The sequence below is a fragment of the Hydra vulgaris genome, chromosome 12 (genome assembly GCF_038396675.1).
Source record: "Hydra vulgaris chromosome 12, alternate assembly HydraT2T_AEP".
NCBI classification, from domain to species: Eukaryota; Metazoa; Cnidaria; class Hydrozoa; order Anthoathecata; family Hydridae; genus Hydra; species Hydra vulgaris.
Window position 1 is genome coordinate 22,612,501 of NC_088931.1, and position 22,755 is coordinate 22,635,255.

The 22,755-nt window shown below is 27.1% G+C and overlaps 2 protein-coding genes across 2 annotated transcripts in view; one reads left to right on the forward strand and one right to left on the reverse strand.

Annotated features, from left to right (window-relative positions):
* Window positions 1-7,077, forward strand: part of LOC136089107 (RNA-binding protein 25-like) — an 11,412-nt gene extending 4,335 nt beyond the window's left edge. The window contains exons 3-7 of the mRNA XM_065814832.1: window positions 3,746-3,752; window positions 4,356-4,418; window positions 4,538-4,615; window positions 6,653-6,930; window positions 6,983-7,077. Of these exons, the coding sequence (XP_065670904.1) occupies window positions 3,746-3,752; window positions 4,356-4,418; window positions 4,538-4,615; window positions 6,653-6,930; window positions 6,983-7,077 (521 nt within the window). The remainder of the gene's footprint in view (window positions 1-3,745; window positions 3,753-4,355; window positions 4,419-4,537; window positions 4,616-6,652; window positions 6,931-6,982) is intronic.
* LOC100206380 (uncharacterized) overlaps window positions 1-21,076 on the reverse strand; it is a 98,360-nt gene extending 77,284 nt beyond the window's left edge. Inside the window, exon 1 of the mRNA XM_065812567.1 lies at window positions 20,906-21,076. Coding sequence (XP_065668639.1) covers window positions 20,906-20,954 — 49 coding nt within the window. The 5' untranslated portion in view covers window positions 20,955-21,076. The remainder of the gene's footprint in view (window positions 1-20,905) is intronic.
* Window positions 21,077-22,755: the final 1,679 nt, after the last annotated feature.

A 22,755-nucleotide genomic window follows, 5' to 3' on the forward strand; every position in this document is an offset into this window, starting at 1 on the left:
TTTTTTTGAATACTTGCTTCTTCAAATGTAAAAGCTAGTTTTGATGAAGTTATTTTTATTACAAAAATTGCCATAATTCACCTTTATTTGGTTAAATTTTTTGACTTTAATACTCAGTAAAGTTTTAATGTTCAGTGAAAAAACAAATATCACTTTTTTTGTTAAATTTCCCAATAGATTATTATCCAATTTATTATTCAAACTATTTCCATATCCAATTTTCATCCTATATAATATATATTAAGAAAAATATTGATGTACGCCTTATCAGCCTTCTCAAAATTTAGGTTGAACAGTAACTTCTTCAGGGTTCATAGATTTATATAGAACATGCAAACTAGTTTGGCAAAACATCTGTAAAAATTTTCTTTTTCTAAAATTTTACATTTTAAACTGTTTATAATTAACAAGTTGGTATAAAGATGCAGTAACGAGCTTAGAACAACCTCTGCCTCAGCTTAAAATTTATACTTTGCATATTTTAAGTACTTTACCAGTAGTCTGGTGCAATTGCGTATAAATTTTGTATCAAGCATGCTTTATAGAACACAGACATTATATTTGATGAGAAACGCATTTAGAAATTTCACACATGCAAATTTAAGTGAAATATTTCAAGAGTTTATACATACAAAACACATTTTATAATACCAAAAATATTCATAGCATGACAACTTTTTTTGTTCTTTTTTTTGATAATTTTTCTTTTTTTTATTACTCTTTTTTCATTAAAATGTTTGATTTTAACCACTTAGTTTTTTACATCTTTTTTTTTCAATTAATACAATACAATTAATACAATGACACAATCATTTGCCATAATCCACTTTTATTCATGACATAATCCACTTTTATTTAGTTAACTTATTTGACTTCAATACTTTTTCTTGCTTTTAATGTCAGTGTTTATATGTAACTGTACAAAAATTACTGTTCTGTAGACAAACATAAATATCACTTCTTTTGTTAAATTTTCAAATATTTTATAACTTAATTGCGCCTGCCAAAAATTTTTTAAATTTCAAAAAAGTTTTTAATGGTTTAACACGATGTTTTATTAAAGTTACGTAATAAAAAAATATATCAGCCTCCTCCAAACTATGGTTGAAACAAAGTATGAAAACAAAATCTCCTCAGAGCTCATATATTGACATGGAACTTGTAAGCTAGTTTTGCAATTAGTACAAATTTTCTTTTTTTAAAAAACTCTAATTTTCAGCTCTTTATAATAAACATGTAAATCAGTTTATAAATAAAGTTCTTTACCAGTAGTCACGTAAAACTGCATATAAACTTTGTATGCAAAAGTGCTTCACTATTAGTCTCGTACAACATACTTATATAAACTATGTATTTGAGAATGCTTTAAGGCCAAGAGCATATTTTAAGAGAAACATATTGGTAGATTTTTTCAAATTTACTTCAACACATTTTTTTTTTCGTTTCTTAAAACTAACAATAGATAAAATCTTCATCACCAAGATAAACTTTATTGAAATTTTTACGAGTGAATATTCTCTTGTACAAATAGATTTTGATACATTTTAAATTCTCTGAAGAGTACTAAAAGAAAATGAATTTCCTGTGTTGATAGTAACACATGACTTGTATTGATAAACTTAGTATATCATTACTTTGAAATTTATCTCAAAAATCTGTTTGTTTTGATTTTAAATATATTTTTCAACAAAATCGCACTTGCCTCTCTTTTAAAATCAGCGAATCAGATTGCTCATTTTTCTGCCTATTCTGAGCCTGTATAGGGTTTCAAAATATGCGACCCAGCCTAACGAATTCCGTATATTTATCCTAGATAATCAGACAAAGTCTGTTTACTCGATATGCAAGCTCGACCTGTCAGCCTAAGGAAAAAAGGAGAAAAAATACTATATTCAAAACTAAGTATTAGATTTATGCAAAGTTAGACAGATGCCTAGAGAAAAGTTCAAAGATTACGGGGGCAAGAAAAATTTAACAATTTTTTCTCATGTCAAATGTTATATTACTACATTTTTATTAGGAAATAATTACTCACGGGAGTATCTTTTTCCTTAGATATAAGTACTCCCCTAAAGTTGAATTTGAAATATATAAATATAACATTGAATTTGAGGTGGCGCGTCGCATCTCTATGATGCGTACTGCTTAAATAATTATTAGCGTAAGAGCATTGATTAAAAAACAAATGGTTTTTACAGTATTTTTAAATTGAAAAGCGGTTATTTTACTTCCTTAAAAGTTTTCAAAAATATTATAAAAATACCGTGACATCTCCAAAATTTTATCAAGAGGATATTTTTTCTTTCTATTTGTACCGCTTTTTTTTGGTTATCGGCTCTTCGCTCCTCCCAAAAACACACGCTTTAGCCCTTTTTAGCTCATTTTATTGGGTCTACCGTTGTTAATTTTTTATTTCTCTTTTAAACACTTATATCTTGTAGTATATAGAATCCCTATGATTCCTTGGGATTATTATGAGAAAATCCCTTATTAAAAATTTCTTCCTAATTTTTCTTTTCTAAAAAAATGCTAATACTGGAACCCAGAACCATTTTTGGCCTGCGGTTTTGGTACAAAAAAGTAATTAATAGGTAAAAGTAAATATTTACAGTTTATAAAGTTATACAATTGTAACTATTGTGTTTGGATAAAATATTTATACATAAAAAAAATTCTTATAAGGAAAACGTGAAAGATGCTGAGACTTTAAACATGATGTCCCCGCATTTTCAATACATACAACATACAAACAAGTGTCCCTGCATTTTTAATACATCAAAGTATGTTTCTAATGGTGATTTACCTGCTAATAATTCGACTGCAAAGGCAATAGCAAACAATCCACAACTAAAATCATTTGTTTGTTTTGTACAGGGAGAAAAGTAAGTCTTCATTTCTATTAGCATTGTTTTTATATAAAGACTGAACACATTTCAAAGAAACAGGATTCAGTGAATTATAAAGACTATCATCACAAATATTGGCTCTTCCATTAGAGCAAAATGTTAGAAACCAATGGCATGATTCGTTATGCATAAGTTGAATATGTTCATTATTAACCGACTGGTATGGATTATTTTAACATTTTTGAGCATTTAGTACAAATTGGAATTCTTCATTTGATCCTACCTGTTTATAAATAAGCATTTGGGCAGCATCCATGATGTTGTCATTTAGCTACGAAGTATGGGATAACAAAATCTGTTTATCTTCATTTTTAAGATGATAAAGATTTGGAAAATTTAACCTTAGTTTTTCAGGGTTTTTTTGAGTCAACTGAATTGATTACTTAATGTAATTTCTAAAATGTTTGTTCAACAGTAAACCATGAATTTTTTTCTCCCCAAATGATAATTCATGCAGATTTCCATTTTTCATCATTAAAAAATATTGTTCAAGCAAGCTGTAGCTCCACTAAAGGGTCCAAGTATTTTTAATAACTTTTAAATACTCACTTTTAATTTATTGTTCCGTTGCATTAAACTTGAAAGTTTAATGCCACGGAAGGCATGTCTATCAGTTTATACGGTCGATGGCTTAAGCCTTCGACCATATAAACTGATAGACATGCCTTACCGTAAGTTAATATTCACAAAATTTTGAAGCCAACATCTTTTAGCGCGTTAGGGCATTCAACAATTTGTAATATTGGTTTAGGGTGAAAATAGCTTGATGTATTTAACACTTTTTAAATTTTAATATTTGTTATGTATATTATTTTGTTTAAATTTTAATTTTGAAATAGAATATAGGTATATAAAGATCATGGTTTTATCTTGTTCTGCATAAAATTGCACTCAAAACTATACTAAAAGGGTTTCTTTTCATGGGTAAGTAGCTACAAATCCTTCTTTGCTAAGATCCTACGTTATATTTCGAAAAGCATATTACTTTAATATACCTATTTTTGTTGGTTGTTTTCTGAAAAATCTAAGATTGATGAGAAAATTGATACAAGTTATGCGGAGGAATGGTTTTACTTCTAGTAAACAGCCTAAACTTTGTATTAAACATTTCACTGGTATGTCATGGAGTGACACTTCATAGACTTCCTTCATATCACTCCATAGACTTCCTTCAAATTACTCCATAGACTTCCTTCATATCAGAAAGTCGATGGAGTTCACAAAAGAAATTAAAAAAAGATGCAATTTCTTCTATATTTGATTTCCTAACCCTTTTTAAAAAAAGTATTTATCCAAGAAAACCACCAAAAAACAGACAAATTATTATTTCAAATAATACCACAAATGATTTAATACAGTAAGTCTGATGTAACTAATCTTTTTGCAATGGCATAAATTGATTCAAAATTTTTAAGTTTACTTTTTGTAACATTTATATTATGTTTTTAGGAACATTAATGCTGATAATTTTATCATTAATGTTAGCAATAATATTACCGATGATTCAATACAGCAAGTCTAATGTAAATACTTTACAATGGCATACTTTACAATTTCTTTTACAATTGCATATAGTGATTTAAATGTTTGAGTTTACTTTTTGTGAGACATAACATCTTTATATTTTTAAGAACATTGTTGAAAAGTATTAAATCAATCCTAACACCAATGGTAAATGGTATATTGGTGTATTTGATGAATATGATATGGTAACACCAGAAAATAGTAAATAGTTTTTAAAATAAACTATAAGTAATAGATCTCTTCACAGTTCCGATAATTTTGTGCGCACGCATATTTAATAGTTCGCCATGGTTCCTTATGCGCAGAATCGCATGAAAGAAAGTAAATACACATATATATTATAAAAACATTCTTGAAAGAAACAGTTGTTTAAATTTTTTTTCTTTTTTTGATGATAAAGACATCGATTTTGCTTTATTTAAGTATATATATGTATATATATATATATATATATATATATATATATATATATATATATATATATATATATATATATATATATATATATATATATATATATATATAATATATAATATATATACAGTATTTATATTTATATATATGTGTGTATATATGAGGAATGGACTTGCGAAACCTGATAATTCACTTTTTCAAAAAATCTGACTTGCGCACACCACTGGATAGCTCTTGCAATTTTGCATCAGGAAAATAATTCAGGACTTGCAGAATCCAATATTTCTATCACAAATTCAGTGGTTAAAATTAGGTAGTCTATGCAAAACTGCATAACAAACAGATTTTCTGAAAACAGTTTTTGCCAATTATCTCGAAATGACAAAAAAGTTAATTATCAGGTTTTGCAAGTCCACTTCTCATATACATATATATGTATGTGTGTGCGTGTTAAATAGGTAAAGTAAATTTAAATAAAGCTAAATCAATATCTTTTTTATGAAAAAACAAAAATGATCTTAGGTAAACAACTGATTCTTTCAAGGTTACTATTTTAAATTATGTGTGAATTTATTTGTTTTCATGCGATTCTGCGCATAAAAGAACCATGACGCATTATTATATATTGCGCGCGCATGAAATTATCGGAACTGTGAAGACGTGTATAGCTTGTTGCTAAACAAAAGACAATTGAACCTGTCATTTCGAAAAGGACATAAGTCCAAAACTTTTAACAGTTAGTTTATAAGTTTGAATCAAAAATTTCTGTATGATTTATGTTTTTTTTATAAAAAATAAAAAATACATAAGTTATATACGTTCCTTATTTATCTACTTCAATGTTTAATTTCTTTAATAACCTAGACATTATTTTAATAAAAATCGTATTTTTGTTGATTTTGAAAAGTTTTAGTAAATGGACTTGTGCCCTTTTTGAAATGACAGGTTCAATTAAAATACTTCAGCAATCTAAGCTGAAGCATTTTAATTTTCGTCTAATAAAAAGGATTAAAGACTTACATTTATTCCTTCGTCATCTTAAATCAAAAATTATGAATCATATGATGAATCAAAATCATGAACCATACTATGATTTCTGAAGAAATATTAACTACACTAATGGTATGATATATATTTTTAATAGGAGTAGTTGTTAAACATATTTATATGTTTGACAAATATATGACTTTTTTATTTTATTTTTCTATTTAATTATTTAAATATTTGTTACTTATTTAAGTTATACCTTTGGGATTATTTTATTTTAGTCAACCTACTGTTGAAATATGGTTTTAATTTAGTAAGTTTTTATGATTAAAAATTTACTACATTAATCATTAGATAACAGTTAGAGAAAAATTTAGTTCATCACAATTACGATAGGAATAGTGATGAGTTAATTATTTAATTTGTCGTAACAGTAATAATTGTTGTTATGATTGTAATGCTATTGTGATAATTTGTTGTATGATTCTTCTTTTAATTGCAACTATTTTTACAAGTGTGTGTGTGTGTGTTTGGGCTGTTGTGTATCATTTACATAAAATTTTTTTGGCTTTTTACTATGCTATCATCTATTTCTTAATACCCCAATCAATAATGCCCCATTTTACTTGATTGGGTTATCAAGTATAAATATAATATTGTAACTAATAATATACTAATTAATTTAATTTATTTTGTTACAGGAAACTGTCTACAAAACAGTTATTTTGTTGGATTTTACAAGGAAAAGTTAAAATCCATTACCCACTAGAATAACGAAGCTTTGCTTAAACGTTAAATTTTTATTCTGCTAAAACATATAGTTATGTTAGGAAAACATTTAATAATGCATTTCCTCATCCACGAACTATACAAAAATGGTATAAAAGTGTTGACTGTTCCCCTGGATTTTGTAAAGAAGCTTTAGTTACTTTTCATAGCATAGTAAAACAGACTCAGAAAATTGGTCAATGTGTTGTGTGTTCATTGATGTTAGATGAAGTGGCCCCTAGAAAAAAAGTTGAATGGACAGGCCACAAATTTTCTGGTCATATTGATTTTGGTGCTGATATTGATAATGATGGTTTTTATGATAAACTGTGTAAATGGACGTTGGAAATTTCCTGTTGTATATTTTTTAATTGATGGTTTAGGCGGTTGTGAAAAAGCTAACATTGTCAAGCGTTGTCTACAATTTTTTTATGAAAATGGTGCAGAAATTATAAAATTATTATTGCTAAATATTTAAAGATACGATTGCACCAAAAAAGCTGACTCAACGATTTACGACGTAATGAACGTATACAAAGTGTATTAACGAAGCAAATTTTTTTTTCGAATCTATAAAAAGTTATTTTGTATATTAATGTAATGCATAATAAAGCATGTAAAATTGTATTAACTGTTACGTTTTTTATTCTAAGAAATCTAAGAATGCATTAAAATTTGATACAAATAATAAATTTAATAATATTTTTTTAAAAAAATCATAATAATAATAACAAGGTTTACTGAAAAATTTTACATTTATCCCTAAGTTTTCTATTCTTAAAGCTTCATTTCGTTTGTATCGCGTTTCGTTTTGCCCAAACGTGACGTCACGCGCTAAAAGATGTTGGCTTCATAATATTTAACTTACGGTGTGTCTATCAGTTATTATGGTTGCAGGCTTAAGCAAAGTAACGTTGTATTTTTTCTTTAGAGTAGTATTTTTTTGGTTAACTAAAGTGCACAAGTTGTTTTTAGAAATTGAATGTGCTGTATATGGGCCAAGCTATTTAAATGAAAATTTTCCTCCTTTTCTATTTATTCTTTTTTGATTTTTTAAAAGAACTTTATCACTAATTTCAATCAAATAAGGTGCTTGATGGCATTTATTATAATCTTTCTGCTGTTTATTTTGAGCATTTTGAATGCGGTATGGTAAATTTCTTCTCTATAGAAATAAAAGAAGTAAGAACTGCATCAAAAGTTTTAAAAATGTCAAAACTTTCAATGTCATGTTTTTTAATATCAACCAATCCATATTTAACATCTACAGGTAAAGTAGGTTCTCGATTATATAATAGAAAAATTGGTGAATATTTTGTTGAAGTGTGCTTGCTAACACGATGTGCAAATAATATTCATTCAATAATGTTGGACCATTCCACAGCATTTTCATCAAGAACTTTAACTAATGCTTCTTTTATAGTTCTATTCTGATGCTCACATAAGTTATAACATAACTTTTGCTTACCATCCCCAATCTAATGACTTATGTCATAAGCCATTAGATTGGGGATGGTAAGCAGAAGTTCAGTTCCTGTCATTGTATGCAATTTTTTGCTGACTTCATTTACAAACTCTCTTCCTCGATCATTAATAAATTGTATTTTAATGCACCCGGGTCAACAGGTTACTTCATATAAAAGGAGTGCAATTGAATCAGTAGTTTTGTTTTTAAGAGGTTTAGCTTCTGACTATATGGTAAAATAGTCTATACAGACAACTAAATGTTTAAAACCATCAACCTCTGGCAAGTTACAAATATCAATTACAACTTGTTCCATTGCTTTACTTACACTAGGAATGGAATGCAGTTCTGTTGAAGAACTTATGATTCTACCATGTTTTTGACATTGATCACATTTTTGAATAAATTCTTCTACGTCGAATTTAATAATGTGCCATTAAAACCTGCTAAAGATTTTGTGATGAGTTGCATCTTTTCCACGGTCCGAGGCCATTGCTTTTGCTTTGAAATTTTCACTAAGACCAAAATGAATGTCAGATATCTTTTGCTGTTGATCTTTACAAGCAATGACTAACTTTTTGCTACGGTATAATAATTGTCCAGATAAAATGCTGAAATTCTTGCAAGCTTTTCGAAAATTAGATTTCCTACCTTTATCAGCCTTAATTTTTAGAGGATAAACTTTTTCTTTAAGGTATTTTTCAAATGCTACAAAATTAACATGTCGCGTCATTTTTTATTCTAAGAGTGTGGAAAATTTACTTTCAATATTGAAGAAGCAATTTTACGACTCAACGATGCATCGCTATGTCCTAAAATGTTTTTTCAGCCTTGATATACAAAGTTTACATGGTTTTTAATAAGTTTAAGAACGTAACTGTAACTTAATACTGCTCAGTTTACCATAACACAGAATTTACAAAGGTAAAATCAATTGTCATGAAAAGATTGCTTTTCGAATTTAATTTAAAAGGTAATAAGTACTCTCATTGGGAGTACTTATTTACTAGAGGGAGTATTATTTACTAACCTAAAATAACTGGGGAGTACTTTTGACTAGGAAATAAGTATTCCGGGAGTCTTTATTTACAAGGAGTTATTTTAAGCTGCTACACCGGCCTAGTAGTTATATTACAGGAAAGGCCTTTTACAACATTTGCATCAATGGGGATTTTTCCGAGCTGGGATGTATCTTTTAAATGGAATGTATTAAATAAACTAAAAAGAAAAAAAACATGAAAAATTTACATTATATGAAGTAGTGATCGACCGAAACGGAAAAAAAGCCGAAACCAAAATAAACCGAAAGTCGGGTACTCTGACTCGGTGCTGAAACCGAGACCGACATTTCGCCAAATATTTTACCGAAACCGATACTGACATTTCGGCTAGTTAAAATTAATTCCATTAGAAAAATTTATTTAAAAAAATGAAATTTTACATTTGTCTAATTTTTTATAATCTTATTATGTAAGAATTGATTACACGTAATCACAAATTGAACTTTAATACATAAGTTGGCAATATAAGTTAATAGTGAAAGTTAATAACTGGCAAATTTTCTCTGCAAAACAAGATTTTTTTTTAGGTATTTTATCAAAATACTCAAAAATTGTGTGAGTTCTCTGAAAATATTTTTGAAAATTCTCAAAACAAGTGTTTTTCTAAATGAATGAAAATTTAAAATCTTACAAATTTTTCATTATCGGTATGCTTTTCATTCGAAATTTTGCTTTTTACTGAATTTATAAAAAGTACCGAAACAGAAATTTCGGTATCGGTTTGAATTGAAATTTCGGCCGAAATCGCAACGCTAAAACTCACTAATAAACAAAACATAAAAAGGTTAAAAGTTTTTTCCTCGCAGATCATTAAATTATATAAAAAATCAAAGTAGCGCATTAATTTTTATGAAAATCGTCGCGTAAAAGAGCCTAAGATCTCTTATTTCTGTTTTTCAAATAAATTTAGCGTTGCGTAATCCATGGAAGATCAAAACGGTGCTTTTCAAGAAATTGCCGTTAGTCGGTTATTTGTTTAAACGATTTTCCGTAAAGTCTCTGGTCTGCAAGATGAACGATTACGCTATTTTAAAGCTTTTTTGATCTATAATCTTCTGTCTAAATTAAGGAAGTTTTTAAACTTTATTTTTTTACAAATTTATTTAATCAAATTTTATTTAATCAAAAACCGACTCAGCAAAACCTTAGAGAAGGTTCAAAAAGAAACTTTATAAAAGTCTTAATTCTGTATAAACAAAAAAATAATCTTTACAAATTTTTTTAAAACACACGTAGAAGAAAAAGTATTAAACTAAAATAAATTTTCATTTAATTTAAAACTTAAGTTTTAGATTGTTAAAGATGAGATTTTTATATAAAATTTTCGATTTAAGTTTTACTAATTCCCCATAACTACATTGAATACGTTGACTGTGTTCAACGTACTCGATGTAGTTAAGGCGAATTAGTAGTCGAGGAGAATCAGAATAAAAATTTCATCGTAATCAGGCTTTTAAAATTGTCGACGATATTTTGATTTTAGTTTTAGGTGTGTTTACTGATGCTTCGATAAAGGTTTTTAAAGCAAAATAAAAGAAAAAAAAAAGTTTTTGTGGCACTCAAGTATGATGTTTCTGGAAAACGATAGAATTGAAAGCTATTAGGTTGATGCATAATTCTTGCACTATTATATATAAATACTGAATAATAAATATATATATCGACGTCAAAAAAATCTACAAATACTCAAATATATAATACATAATAATTATGTAATAAACGATATAGAAATATATAACAAAAAATATATATAAATACTTAATGATAAATAAATACTGACTTCAAAAAACGAGCAATAATTATGCATCAACCTAATAAAAAGAACTTGTTGATAAACTATTTATCAGATAATTATCAGTTAGGTAGTAGAATGTTACCCAAACTGCACCGTTTATTTTTTTATCATTATTTCTTCTTCTTCAAATATTAGAGCTTTCAGTAAAAAACAAAGAAAAATGTACAATCATGACATCCAAGTGATAGAGAAGCGGAGCCAAAGAAGATGGACGAAGTCATGTTGGGTGACTGGATTTTTGTTAAGTTCGTAGTAATGTCTCCACTTTCAAATGATAAAAAGAACTGGTGTGCAACACTGAACTGTTTAAAACAAATTATACCTATATGTTAACTTACGATAAAACATGTAAATTTAACATTAAATTCAATTTAAATGTTAGTTGTAGCTTATCTTTGTCGTAAAGTATTTTTATATGGAGTATTTTTCTTCCTACCATTAGTGTAATTTTAATGACCATTAATGACTGTAAACACAATTTTATATTGTAGTGTTTAGGTTTTATGAAACAAAATTCGTAAAATCAATGTATTATTATTAAACGCGTTACAACGCGATTAATAAATAAATAAATTTATCTATTAAATGCGTAACAACGCGTGTAACAATAATTACACGCTTTGCACCGTACAACAAATAATTACACGCGTTGTAACACGCGTAATTCTGCGCATTAATTGCGTTACAATTCGTGAAACTGTTTTACCACGCAAAATAAAGTAAAACATTAACATTTTAAGATTTTAATAAGTTTAGTAGATCTGTTGATAATGCCTTTTACTTAATACTCCGATGGTTTGACAATGAAGTGCTTGATATTTAAGAGTTCGATCTAACAAAAAGGGTTTCATCTCGTATAGCATTAAGTCTTGATATTTTTGCTGTTTGTTTCCGCCTTACATTTCAGATAAGTTTATTGAGGCTTTCTGAAGCTTTCTCAAAATATTAGGTAATCGGCAAATCAAATTGCTTTGAAATAGAGCAACTTCGTATTAATATTTTGTGAGTATTTGGGGATAATATACCAACAATATCTATCTACAATAATCAGAAAAATTCTCAGAGATCTCAACTTTTTGCAACATTTTTGTCTTTGCTGTTACTAAAAACTTATTTGGGTTGAGCAAAATGCTCAACTTTTCTCTCAGCTCTAATTAAATTAATTTTTTATTTATTTATTTAATTTTTTTATTTATTTATTTTCGTCATTTATAAACATTTTACAATGTTCTTGTTTTACAAGTTTCATCAATAAAATATATATAAAGTATATGAGCGACAAGAACAAGTAGAAGACAGAACTCTTGTCTTTAGTTTTTTTTCTTTAGTCTCGTCTTTAGTCTCGATAGTAGACATAAAGTATTTAGAAAAATTTCTCATTATATAAATCTACAAGAACTCATTGTATAAAGCAAGTTAATAGATAATTGCAATAAAATACAATAAACTATAACAATAAAATAAATGGATAAAGTAAGAAATTTAACAAAAAATTTTTTTTTACCTAAAATTACAAAAAAAAATTTGAGTTTGTTAATTCAAGTAAATACTTTTTAACTTTCAGAACATTTTATTGAGGTTATACTTACTCATTTTTATCAAGAATTATATTTCAGAGACGAGGTGTTCCATATAAAACTAAGTAATCGGATTTTTTATGAGTTGACTTTAAAGTTTTAAAGTTGGTAATTTAAAGTTGCGGACCTTGTTGAGCACCTTGTTAAGTACTTATGATTAACTTTTGAAAACCGGTTACTAAAGGATTTTGCATTCGTGTTATTTTGATATTTAAACACGAATAATAAGTTTTGGAACAGGTTAAACTCACAGCTTTTTGTTTTATAAATATATTTTTTTAATGTCAAAGGCCAAGTACCAAAGCCTGAGCAATACTACAATAGCTAATATAGCTATGTATAAAAAAAGTAAATTTTAAGTGCTGCAACCCTGTTTATTTATGATTAGCTAAGGAATTTGCAGAGACTAGTCGTCAGGCTTAGATTGGTATTGAAATAAAATATATTTAGTTTTACTTAATATTCAAAAAGGGTTTGTTTGATTTGAACCAGGCAATAAGATTTTCCACCTATTAATTTACCGTTGATAAAATTGTTTTTATATTGAATTAAGTATTTAAAAAAATTAGTGTCAAAAGCAAAAAGAAAAAAATTAAGCAAGTTTACATAAATCAGAAAAAGTAAAGATCCAAAAATAGAGTCTGGTGGAACTTCACAACTTATTTTATATGATGAATCATTAGATCCTTGTCTTCTAATGCACTGAAATTTAAAGATCTATTTCTTTTTTTTACAAAAATTTAAAGTCAACTTTTTTTCTAGTCAATTAGTTTCGAACTTTTAAAATTCTTTATAGTTTTTGCAGTATTTTATAAGCTTATATTATGTTTAGAAATATAGTCTGTAACATTTTTTTTATTTCACCTAATTTATTAAAAGAAATTAGTTCAGAAGTTTTAATAAATTCAAAAAAAATTTTGCCAAGTCTTTTATTTTCTAAAAGTTTGCCTATTTTAAATAATAGATCAATCTTTACTAATACCAAGCAAAGACACTTTATAACGAATTATAGTTTTTTTTGGTGCTTGAGATAAAGCAAACTTACGGACTCAAAATTTGTGTATTTATACTGGTGTTAATTTAGGACGTTTTTTAAAAGGTTTAACAGTAGGTTTGCATAGTAAATGCTATGAGCCAACTAGCCTCGTGAAAATTTTGCCAACTTTCCTTAAAAGCCTTTTTTTCAATAAACAGTCTATAGATTGTGAAAAACGGCAACTGTTTTAAAAAAATTTGACTGAAAAAAGTAAATTGCAGCTGGATTTTAAACAAAAGTTTTTTTTTTCATACGACTAATTATTTTCATTGTAAAGTTAAAAGGAAGCAATGTTCCAAAAGTTATGCTTTTGTTCAAAAAACACATAAATCCCAATATCTCTCATGCACATATGCGAGTTCTAACAATACTACAATGAATGATGAAATAATCAATTAGGAAGGTTCTATTGTAATTTTTGGCACTTTCTAATAAAAAGTTTTGAAGATAAACGCACTTCATCAACTTACCCCAGCTGCCAACTAGCCCTGGTCTCCCCTACGCAAAAAGATTTTATTTTTAAATATTTTATATATATATATTTTTAAATATCAAAAAAAATTATTTTTAACAATATTGGAAAGATTTATTTTTTTGCAATAAAATAAAATAAAAATTTTTAGGGTTTTTTTTTTAACAGATAAAAGTGGGCTATTGTTTTGGCTCGTTGTACAAACTAATATTTGGTATCAGTTATACAAACTATGTATGGTATCGTTATACAAATATTTGGTATCAGCCAAAAGCAATGTTAAATTTTTAGCCTAAAACTGTTGCCAAAATAAATAGTAAAAAATCTCTTTAAATTTTGCACTTAATAATATATTAATAATCGTTTTTATAGTTTGCGCTTACTTACCCTGAGGTGGGGAAAGTAAGCATACTTTTTTTTTTTTTTTTTTGACGCCCCAGAAGGTCCCCAAAGAAATTTTTTTTTATAAAGAATGCAAGTTAAAAATGTTACGTAAATTCATACTTTTTAAGGCTGCTCTTTAGTATTTACAAAAAACACCTTAGGACTACAGAGCTCAAGGAGTAAAAACATAACCAACTAGCCCAGGTCTCAAAATTTATGGGTAGAATTCAAATTTCATCAAAATGCGATTTAGCGTTTTGAAGTAGGAGAGATCGGTACTGAAATTACCAGGTACTGAAGTAACCAGAGCAGAAAGTCACAAATTAAAATATTCAAGGCAATAATACTTGTTCCAAGTTCATATTTGTTTTTATTTCTTTAAAAAGTAAAAAGTTTTAGGACTGCGTCAAGAGGTCCGAAATTATGAAACTTTTTAGATTTATGTTATTTAAAGTAATCTTTTATGAATAAATATACATCCATTTTTTTTTTTTTTTTTTTTATTTAATTTTTTTGTTCTTTAATCCTTACAAATTCGTAAAATATAATAGAATCTTTACAGAGTAAGTAAAATTTTAAAAAAATAATAATAATAATAATTACAAAGTTACGTTTTACAAAAAAATATATAATGTAAAACTGTAAAGTGTTAGAAATTACTTCAAAGAACGCGGAAAACTTGCAGAAGACCGACGGTCTTGTCATCAAGAAACCGTTATTATTATTATTATTATTATTATTATTATTATTATTATTATTATTATTCAGTGATCAAATACAAATACAATAATCTATTTATAATTTGATGAAGAGGTGCTACACTAGGCCCCCCTATGCTGACGAACATGGAGATACAGAAGCTACAGACAAAGCAGCAATTGTATCTATAAAGTAACTTTCTTATGTTGTTTTTGAAAGCGTTGATGGATTGAGCGTTCACTGCTTCTTGCGAAAGCGCATTCCATGGGGCGACAATTCTATTTGAAAAAAAGTTATACCGCTCCTCGCTGTTTTTTACCATCTGACGTTCTAGTTTATGGTTATGGCCTCTTAGAATATACTTATCTTTACTTGTTGAAATTTTTTGCGGGTTGACAAAACTAACAAGCTCGAGTTTACGAGTGATTTTGAATTGCTCGATAAGATCTGCTCTTTCGCGGCGTTCTTCAAGAGTTGTTAAACCGAGCCGTTGGAGTCGATCTTCATAGGTCATGTGTTTAATAGTCGATATTGTTTTTGTTGCTCGGTGTTGGACTTGCTCGAGAATGGCAATGTCTGATTTTAAATGCGGTGACCAGGCTTGTACAGCAAACTCAAGATGGGGGCGAATGTAAGTGAGATACAGAGTGCGCCATAAATAAAAATTGCGACTGCGAAATGTTTTTTTGAGTCGCCCTAGCACTCTATTTGCAACTGATGCTATGCGTTACTAATATTTATGGATGCTTTTATTTAAAATAAGTTTATATATATTTTTTTAAAAAAAACAAAAAAATGTTATCGGTTTTCGGCAGAATGAGAATAAAAATCCAAAATGCAAAAATGCAAAGAAAGCAAACAAAAGTAGTTTTTAATTTTTTAATTTTATTTCAATACACATTAATATAAGTAGGTACATGATTTGCTAAATAGGTAATATACAGTCGTTTGAGTGTTGATAAATAAGCCTATTATTTGTTTTTATGTTTTTGTTATTACTGTTGTTTTTGAGTTATTTAAAGTTTTTTGAGTTATTAGAGTTTACATTGGTTTCGGAACAAAGTTAGTTTTATACATAGTTTTAAATGTTTTTGGGTTAATAAAAATTCATAAAGTTGTTAGTTTTTAAAATGAGATCTTTTAATAACGTTTTCAGAGTATTTAAGTTATTCGATTTTTCTAGTTGAGTATTTTTTGATATTAATTTGTTATGTAGATAAGGACCACGGTACGAAATGGAAAAGTGCGAGAGATTTGTTTTTTTAAAAGATACGTTGAAGTTTCCCGTTCCTCTGGTATGGTATCTATTTTTGCTATTTTGGAAAAAATTCTTTGAAAAGTAAGAAGGAACAAGTCCAAGTTTATATTTGAGCATAAATAACAAATTTTGGAATATATTGATTTGATATACATTTAATGCTTTCAAATTTTTTAAAAGTGGCTCAGCATGCGAGAGTCTTTATTAAAAACTATTCTTGCAGCATGTTTTTGTTTTCGATATAGTGTGGTTAGTTTGGATCTATAAGTGCTCGCCCACGCAACATTAGCGTATATGTAGTAGCTTTGTATAAACGAGAATTATAGAAACTTTAAATTATCAGGAGACAGTATAGAACTAGCTTTGTAGAGGATACCAATGTTTTTTGATATTTTGGTATTTAATATATCTATATGTGATTTCCATGAGATGTTCTCATCAATAAGTATCCCAAGAAATTTAGTTGCTTGGGTTCTCTCTATTTCTTTAGTATCTATATTTAGCGAAGGTAAATCGGGTGGTATTTTTTTAAGTTTAGAATGAAAAAGAATGTATTTGGTTTTTTCTGTGTTTAGCGATAATTTGTTAGTTTTAACCAACTGATTATTTTTTCAAGTTCAGCATTTGTAGTTTCATAAAGTTCTGTAATTGATGAGGATGCATAAAATAAATTGGTGTCGTCCGCGAACATTATGAAGTCCAATTTACTTGAGGCTTTAGGAAGATCGTTCATGTATATTGAAAACAAAAGAGGTGCAAGAATGGAACCTTGGGGGACACCGCATTTTATTTTGAGTAATTTTGAAAATTTTTTTCCATGAGCAATAACGCATTGTTTTCTGTCTAGTAAAAAATTTTTGAACCAGTTTAGTGCAACACCTTTTATCCCATATTTTTCCATTTTCCTAAACAAGATAGCGTGATCTACCGCGTCAAATGCCTTAGATAAATCAACAAAGACTCCAAGGACGTATTTTTTGTTTTCAAAGGAGTCATTTATATTATTTATAAGATCAAGAATTGCGTGTTCGGTTGAATGTTGCTTTTGGAAGCCAAACTGTTTTTCATTTAGGATTTTGTTATTTGTTAGATATTTATACAGTTTATTGTATATTACTCTCTCCAAAAGTTTTGAAAATACAGGTAGCACTGAGATAGGCCTGTAGTTATTTAGTGTAAATGCATCACCGGTTTTTAATATTGGTATTACCTTAGCTATTTTTAATTTATTCGGTACGGATCCTGTAATAATTGAAGATTTAAATATTTCATAGATTGGTTGTTTTATTTCCGGAAACACATTTACAACTATATAGCTACAAATGTCGTCTATCCCAGGGGCCTTATTCGTCTTAAGCGAGTTTTTTGCAATTTCTAGTTCTTCATGGTTTAGTTCAGAGAAAATATTTAAACAGAAATGTTGGTTTGTGATATAGGTTTCGAAGGAGATATCAGGGCATTGAATTTTTGAAGCCATATTAGGGCCTATGTTTGCAAAAAAGCTATTGAAGTTTTCAGCGATAGAAGTTTTGTCGATATATTCAGTTTCGTTAACGATAATTTATCGGGTAAATTATTTGGTTTAGTATAGTTTTTACCTATTATTTCTTTCAATATGTTCCAGGTTTTTTTAATTTGCTTTTTTGTAGTTGTTTTGAATAATATACTTTTTTTGAATTTTTTCTAATTTTTTCAAATAGATTTTTGTATTCCTTGTATGTAGTTAAGTTAGTTTCGTTTCTGTTTTTTAAATACTTGATATTGAGTTTTTGCTTTGTTTTTGATGATTTTCTAATCCCCTTAGTTATCCATGGGCAGTTTAGATACTTTAGCTTTTTTTCTTTCTCTTCAACAGGGAAATGTTTATTGTAGTGATCTAGAAAAATATTTATAAATAAATTGTATGCGGAATTTGTGTGTCCAAGGTTACATTCTTGATACACTTCATCCCAATTTACTACCAATAGCGAGTCTTTAAAATTTTTAATAGAGAACTGATTGATTTTTCTTTTATATACTTTAGTTTTAGGATTGTTATAGGTTCTTAAATCTTGAGATAATGAAAAATAAATAGGAAAATGGTCTGATAAATCGGTTTTGATAATTCCTGCTTTTAAAGAAGTTTCAAGAAATGTATTTGGTAATATATTGTCTATTGCAGAGACGGAGGTTGGGGTTATAAATAGATTATCAAAAAAGAGTTTAGTAACCGCGTTTTCTTTGTAGTTTAGACTGTTAATATTTAAATCTCCAATAAAGAATTTTTTCCCTTGTCATTTATTTTAAGAAAGATTTCATTTAAATAGTTTGAAAATTTAGTTATACTACCTTCTGAAGGTCTATAGCAAGTGGAAATTATAATATTTTTTGATTTATTACCCGTTATCTCAATAGTAAAGACTTCGTTATCAGTATCTGAGGTGGAGAGGTCTGGTCTTACTTTAAACACTTGATTATCTCGGATATACGTTGCGATCCCTCCTCCCCTTTTGTTTGTTTTTCTTTTGGAATTTGAAAATTTGTGTTCGTTTGAAATGATTCATCAGAACACCACGTTTCAGTTATGCAAATCATACTGATTGAGTAGTTGCAATCTATTAGAAAGTGTTTTAATTTATCAAAGTTTTTGTTTATACTTTTTATATTTATGTGTATTGCAGTAAAATTATTTTTTAAAGTTTCGAGTTCAGTTTTAAAAGTTTCTATTTCAAAGTATTTCGAATCAAAATTATTTCTGTGAAATATTTGCGCATCAGAGTCGTAAAAATCCGTTTGTGATTAGATGTTTTTAAAATAGATTTCCGTAAATATGAGTATACAACATTGTTTATTCATAATATATTGCAAATCAAAAAAAATGTAAAAGTTTTGAAAGGGTAAGCTTTTTATTTATATTTTAAGTAACTAGACGATTAAATACTGAAAAACCAGGAAACTAGGTACTAAAACAACCAAGTATTTCAGCAAAACAAATATACATTTCTGCACAATAATAATTCTTTTTCAAATGAGTGATTCCAAAACTATATTTTGCAATTGTTTTGCAATTTATTTAACTTAATTCCCTTTAAAAATTTAATCATTGTTGGTATGTACTCTTTTGCAATTGTAATGGTGAAAAAAGGTTTAATTGTAAAACTTGCGATTCGAATAAAATTAATAAATATTATGATAAGAGGTAAATAAGCCTAGAGTGTCACAAAGAAAAAAAACATTATAAACTTTATTTTAAACTTGTAAGTCTCATATAAAAATGTTATAAAATTGAAATGTTTATACTATGAAACCGTAATTTTATTGTAGAATCAATGACGAAGTATCGAAAATTCTCTGCAAAAAATGGTGGATGGTCACAAAAATGGTGGATGATCACCATAATCAATGGTCAGAGCAGTTGAGGGCGCTCGAAATAAAATTCTTAGTGAACGAAAGCTGGCAAAATATATATACAAACCTAAATTTGGAATGTGCACAATGTCTAAAAATAATTTTAATAAATTTTGGCCAAAATATTTTGTTATATTCACTATATTATGCTAAAATGAAATTTTGATATTATTTGTGTAATTTTTCTAGGCTCATTTTCTACAAAGAACTAGTTTGCTTTAACACTTTATGTCTTATAAAAGATAAAATCCTTTGACTTTTTGCTATTTTTAACTTGATCTGGTGCGACATGGGAATCTTTATGCATGCGACAAAGTCAGGTAAAACATTTTCAGTTTGTTGTTGTTTTTTACATAGTAATTTGAGATAACAATAATACATAAGGACTAGAGCCTGTGGACACGCACAGGACCGTCCCTTGAAGGTAGGGCGTAGGGGTGTCTAACCCTCCTACGAAAAATTTATTTAAAAAAGGCAATCAGCAAATGTCAGTATGGGATGACCTTCTTTTTTAGTTACTATTCGGCAAAAAGACGATACGTCATCATCCAACCGCCCCCCCCCCCTTACTTTAAGATCTTCCTGGACACGCACTCTACTTGATGGACGAGTATTTAGTGATAATAAACAGAAAAAAATATTTAACGTGGCATGCGATCTATAGGTTTTTTAATATTTAACTAAAGATGTCACACTACGCAGTCTCTTTTCTGATTGGTTCATTGTATGATCACGCACAAAGCATAATTTTTATTTGTTAATTCTAATGCAACGTAGTCAATAATTACCTTTAAAGCTACATTATTTTAAGATACAAAACAGTTAGCCTGCTCCAAAGCATTGAGCATCTATATATTTATACAGTTTTTTTTATAAAGAGTATTATATAAACTGACGAAATCAAATCCCAGAACAGTGAATTTGTGTAAAACTCCGAGTACCTGAACAAAACTCCGGAGTTGTTGGTGTTTTTTAAAAAAACTTATTCAAATAATTTAACTGCGTTTATAACATAATAATAATTAAAATAAATAAATAATACCAAGAAATTAGAAAATTATAAAAAAATAATAGTTTTTTTTTTTTATATAAAAGTTACTTTATCTTTGACTCACAGATAAAAAAAAGTTACTTTACTTTGATTAACAGACAAAAAAAAAAAGATGCTTTACCTTCATTCAGAGACCAAAACAAAAATAATAAAGCAGCTTCTAGAAACATTGTATAATTTATCTTTTTTTTTTCGAGTAGTGTTTTTAAAATTTTGATTTTTAATCAATTAAATTTGAACAGATAACTAAATATATCTTTTGTATTCTATGCTTAAACTTGATGCTTATAACATCTGATCAAACTTAAAAAGTTTCTTTATAGTGTGTATATTTAGGCGTATAGGAATATATATATATATATATATATATATATATATATATATATATATATATATATGTATACATATATATATATATATACATATATATATATACATATATATATATTTATATATATACATATATATAAATATATATATGTATATATACATAGTGTGTGTACGTTTATGTATATATATATATATATATATATATATATATATATATATATATATATATATACATATGTATATATATATATATATGTATATATAAATATATATATATATATATGTATATATATATATATATATATATATATATATATATATATATATATATATATATATATATATATATATATATATATATATGAATGTATATATATATATATATATATATGAATGTATATATATATATATATATATATATATATATATATATATATATATATATATATATATATATATATATATACATATATGTATATTTATATATATATATATAGGCACTGGCGTTACCGCATAAGCGGTTAGAAGAAAAGCGACTATTTTCAATTATGCGATAAAAAGCGATAAAAGATTGCATTCAATACATCGCGATTACCTAACTAAATATCGCATTTGCAACTGAGCTTCCCCCCGATTTTTTATCTAACTATCGCAATTTACCGCATTGCCGAAATTTATCGAACTGCGGTAACACTTGTGCTTAATATATATGCATTTGTATATATATATATATATATATATATATATATATATATATATATATATATATATATATATATATATATATATATATATATATATATATATATATATATATATATATATATATATATATATATATATATATATATATATATATATATATAGAAATCATATAGAAATCAAAAAAACATAAAATTTGACCCCTCGTCTAATGGTATAATTGTTTGTCAAAACATAGTTCTAGTACACGGTAATTTTTTTTGCCTTAAAAGTTCCCAAAGCATTTTTTAAAGAAATATGAAATTTGGTCCAAAACGTCCGCAATCTTTTGCTTTTTATGAAAAGTTGAAAAAAATTACCATCTTTTAGCATTGTATTAGGGCTATAAATATATATTTATGTATTTTTTTTTTTAGCTTTTATTAAAGTGTAAATACATATCATACGTTTTTTTATAAAATCTGCTCTTTAAAAGTTATATAGATATAGAAATTCAATTTATTTAAAAAAATAGGACAAAAACTAGAAATAATCAGCTGGATAGACTAAGTGACGGTTTCCTTAACTATCAATGTTATTACTTATAAAGATAAATTTCATTTTGATCTCAAATTCCAGTTTACAACTATATGTCTAAATTACAGTTAAATAGTATTTTTAAGCAAAATAGACATAAAAATCACTGTTTTATAATGAAATACATATATATTTACGATATTAGTCATCAAAAGGTATAGGTTACAAACTGGAAATCTAGACATACACATTATGAACGAATGTATGAATTTTTAGATCATAAGATGCATCATGGATTGAGTCTATCCACGAATTTGAAAGTAGGTTACTTTATCGGTAAAAAGATGGCTAAGAAACCATTTTGAATTTTTATTTAGAGAAAATTTGTTTACTTGGCGCGTAAAAAATAAAATAAATTGTTTA